This window comes from Sipha flava, unplaced genomic scaffold (assembly GCF_003268045.1).
Source record: "Sipha flava isolate LNK unplaced genomic scaffold, YSA_version1 327_pilon_pilon, whole genome shotgun sequence".
NCBI classification, from domain to species: domain Eukaryota; kingdom Metazoa; phylum Arthropoda; class Insecta; order Hemiptera; family Aphididae; genus Sipha; species Sipha flava.
In genome coordinates, this window is record NW_020273015.1 from 274,900 (window position 1) to 277,452 (window position 2,553).

General features: G+C 28.4%; 1 protein-coding gene across 1 annotated transcript; it reads right to left on the bottom strand.

Moving 5' to 3' along the window:
* Positions 1-216: 216 nt before the first annotated feature.
* LOC112686878 lies at positions 217-1,981 on the bottom strand. The gene is made up of 2 exons (XM_025559340.1): positions 388-1,981; positions 217-306 (listed from the first exon to the last, which is right to left on the bottom strand). Exon 1 carries the CDS (start codon positions 1,887-1,889, stop codon positions 1,089-1,091), a length of 801 nt encoding a protein of 266 aa, XP_025415125.1. The 5' UTR covers positions 1,890-1,981; the 3' UTR covers positions 217-306; positions 388-1,088.
* Between the last annotated feature and the right edge of the window lie 572 nt (positions 1,982-2,553).

A 2,553-nucleotide genomic window follows, 5' to 3' on the forward strand; every position in this document is an offset into this window, starting at 1 on the left:
TAATATTAATAATATATTTTAGAACATTTCGAATATTACAAATCAACCTAATTACTAGGGCTGAGGACTTCTAGTACTTAAAAATCTAATAATATGCATGCACTTATGCACTTAAAAATCAAAAAATATGCACTTAAAATATGCTCTAAAAAAATTATTTTATTTTATTATTTCATCTTATTATAATATTTATTTTTAAAAAATTAGTAAAAATTACATTATGGTTAGTTTATTGAAAAATATTTAAAAACTCTTCGTCGTCTTCTTGATCTTTTTGTTTCCTCTGATCGTTTTCATCTCCTTCATCTGGAAATATAAAAATGTATTTTGTAAAATTAATTTTTATCTTGAATATGTACTAAGTTAACTAAATGTTGTACTACCTACCTTTACTATTACATTGAACGACAAGGTATTTCCTTATATTTTCAACTTGAAACGAATGTCGGTTATCGGCTAACAATTTCTTATATGTTGAGAAAGATCGTTCTACATCTACGGAAGTTAGCGGTGCATATTTAAAAAATAAAAATTAATTTGCTTTAAGTCTTCTGGTAAGTCATCCATTGAAGTAATTTCTCCATTCAATATTTTTGAAATTATATTTAATATTTTATAGCCATTATTTTTTGCTAAAACATCGTCTAGTTTTCGCTGCACTAATTTCCCTACTGAACCTGTAGTTTGCGACAATTTTAAATAGGCATTTTCTATTATCTCAATTCCTCGGATAAAGGCATATTTTTTGCTTCGAGGCGAATGATTACAACGGGCAAAAATCCAAAGTTTGATTTTATGTATACCAGATTTGAAGCAACGTCTGGATCACTTAAGTACTTTTGAGAATTTTCAACACTAATAGAATCTTTTTCATCAAGCGATGTAATAATATCTCGTATTAGTTCGTAATTATCGCAATAATAAATAGCTGCTTTCAACCAGGTTCCCAATCTTGTTATGATTGGTTGTGGGGGGAGTGATAGGTGTGGTGCTTTTTCTTTAAAACAATTAATGCGATATGGAGACTTGCAAAATACTTTCTTCACGTTTGCTATAATTTTATCAACTTTTGAGTAATGCCTTCTAATTTATTCAGCAACTCGATGAAATGCGTGAACAATACATGTAACGTGTATCATTTTTGTATAAAATGTATTAAGCGATTTTCCCACTTTAACCATGTATGGTGCCACGTCGCTTAGAAATAATAAAATATCAACATGTCGTACATCTTTAGGCCATAATATATGCATAGAATTATCAAATAATTTAGCGATTGTAATTTGATTTGATTTCTCTAATTCTGCACAGTTTAATAAAAACACGTGTCCAGGGCCATTAAGTTCGAGCGTTCCTACAATGACACTTGCCGTGTAAAGACCTGCGGAATCTGTCGTCTCATCGATCGAAACCCAGATTTTTTTACCAAATTTAAAACTTCTAGTTTTCACTAAAATGTCTTCATAAATGTCATTCACATAGCCTTTACGAAGTGTAGTTTGATTTGGAATTTCTTTCGAAGTATATTTTTCCAAAAATGACTTAAAATTATGATTATTTAATTTATTTAATGGAATGTTAGCCGATAACAAAGCATAACATACATTTTTATTAAAAGAAGACTTTTTTGTGTTACTTAAAAGTTGTTGTTGAGTTTTTTGTAAATCAAATTTATTTTTACTTTGTTTCTGTTTTTTAATAGCTGCCTTATGTTTAGCTGTGTCGATGTGTTGTTGAACGTTGAATTTTCTATCACTTCCAACTTTTGAATCACACAATTTACAATACAATATTTTGCCGTCAGTTCTAAATACTGGACCACTACATTCACTAAATTCCGACACATAACTATTTAAACGAGAAGCCAATGATTGTTTTTCCTTTGGCATATTTGATAAAAATAAATAAATATTACTAAAAAAATTGAAAGAGACGAAATAATTACTCGACGAAAATATTTTCACGCAATGTGCACAATAATACGAATACGCGACGAAATATGATGGACAACTGAATTCACTACATATACGCGTTTCGGTTTTATCGATCTTATCGGTAAATTTTATCGGTCAGATGGTAAATTACCAAACCGATAGTAAAAATATCATTTTGAAATGGAAAATTTACCACTTTGTTCTTTTTTGTCTAAGCTAATTTAAGAATTTATTTTAAAAATTGCCAAATAAGTTCTTAATTTTTCTAATATACTCAAATATGCATTTATATGCAATAAGGACAAAATATGCAAAATAAAATTTTTAATTTGATCTCCTGGTGTTATAAAACACATTTGTTAACCACTAGAATTTTTCTACGATCTTTCTAAAAAAATATGAAAAAACTAGAAGAAACTAATTCGAGTATTCCACTAGAATGGTCGATCATTTAAAATGTTTAATTTATAAGGCACCACCAATAGTGTACAAACATGAATTATAGTAGTACAGGCATACAGCATACGAGCTTAAATCATTTTATGATATTTTTATGAATAATATACCATATTAATTTTATAATGTGATAGTTACAAACATATACGTATACGCATTAGTC

Coding starts and splice junctions, on each gene's coding strand:
- LOC112686878 (XM_025559340.1), bottom strand. CDS start 1,889: ATGCCAAAGGAAAAACAATCATTGGCTTCTCGTTTAAATAGTTATGTG.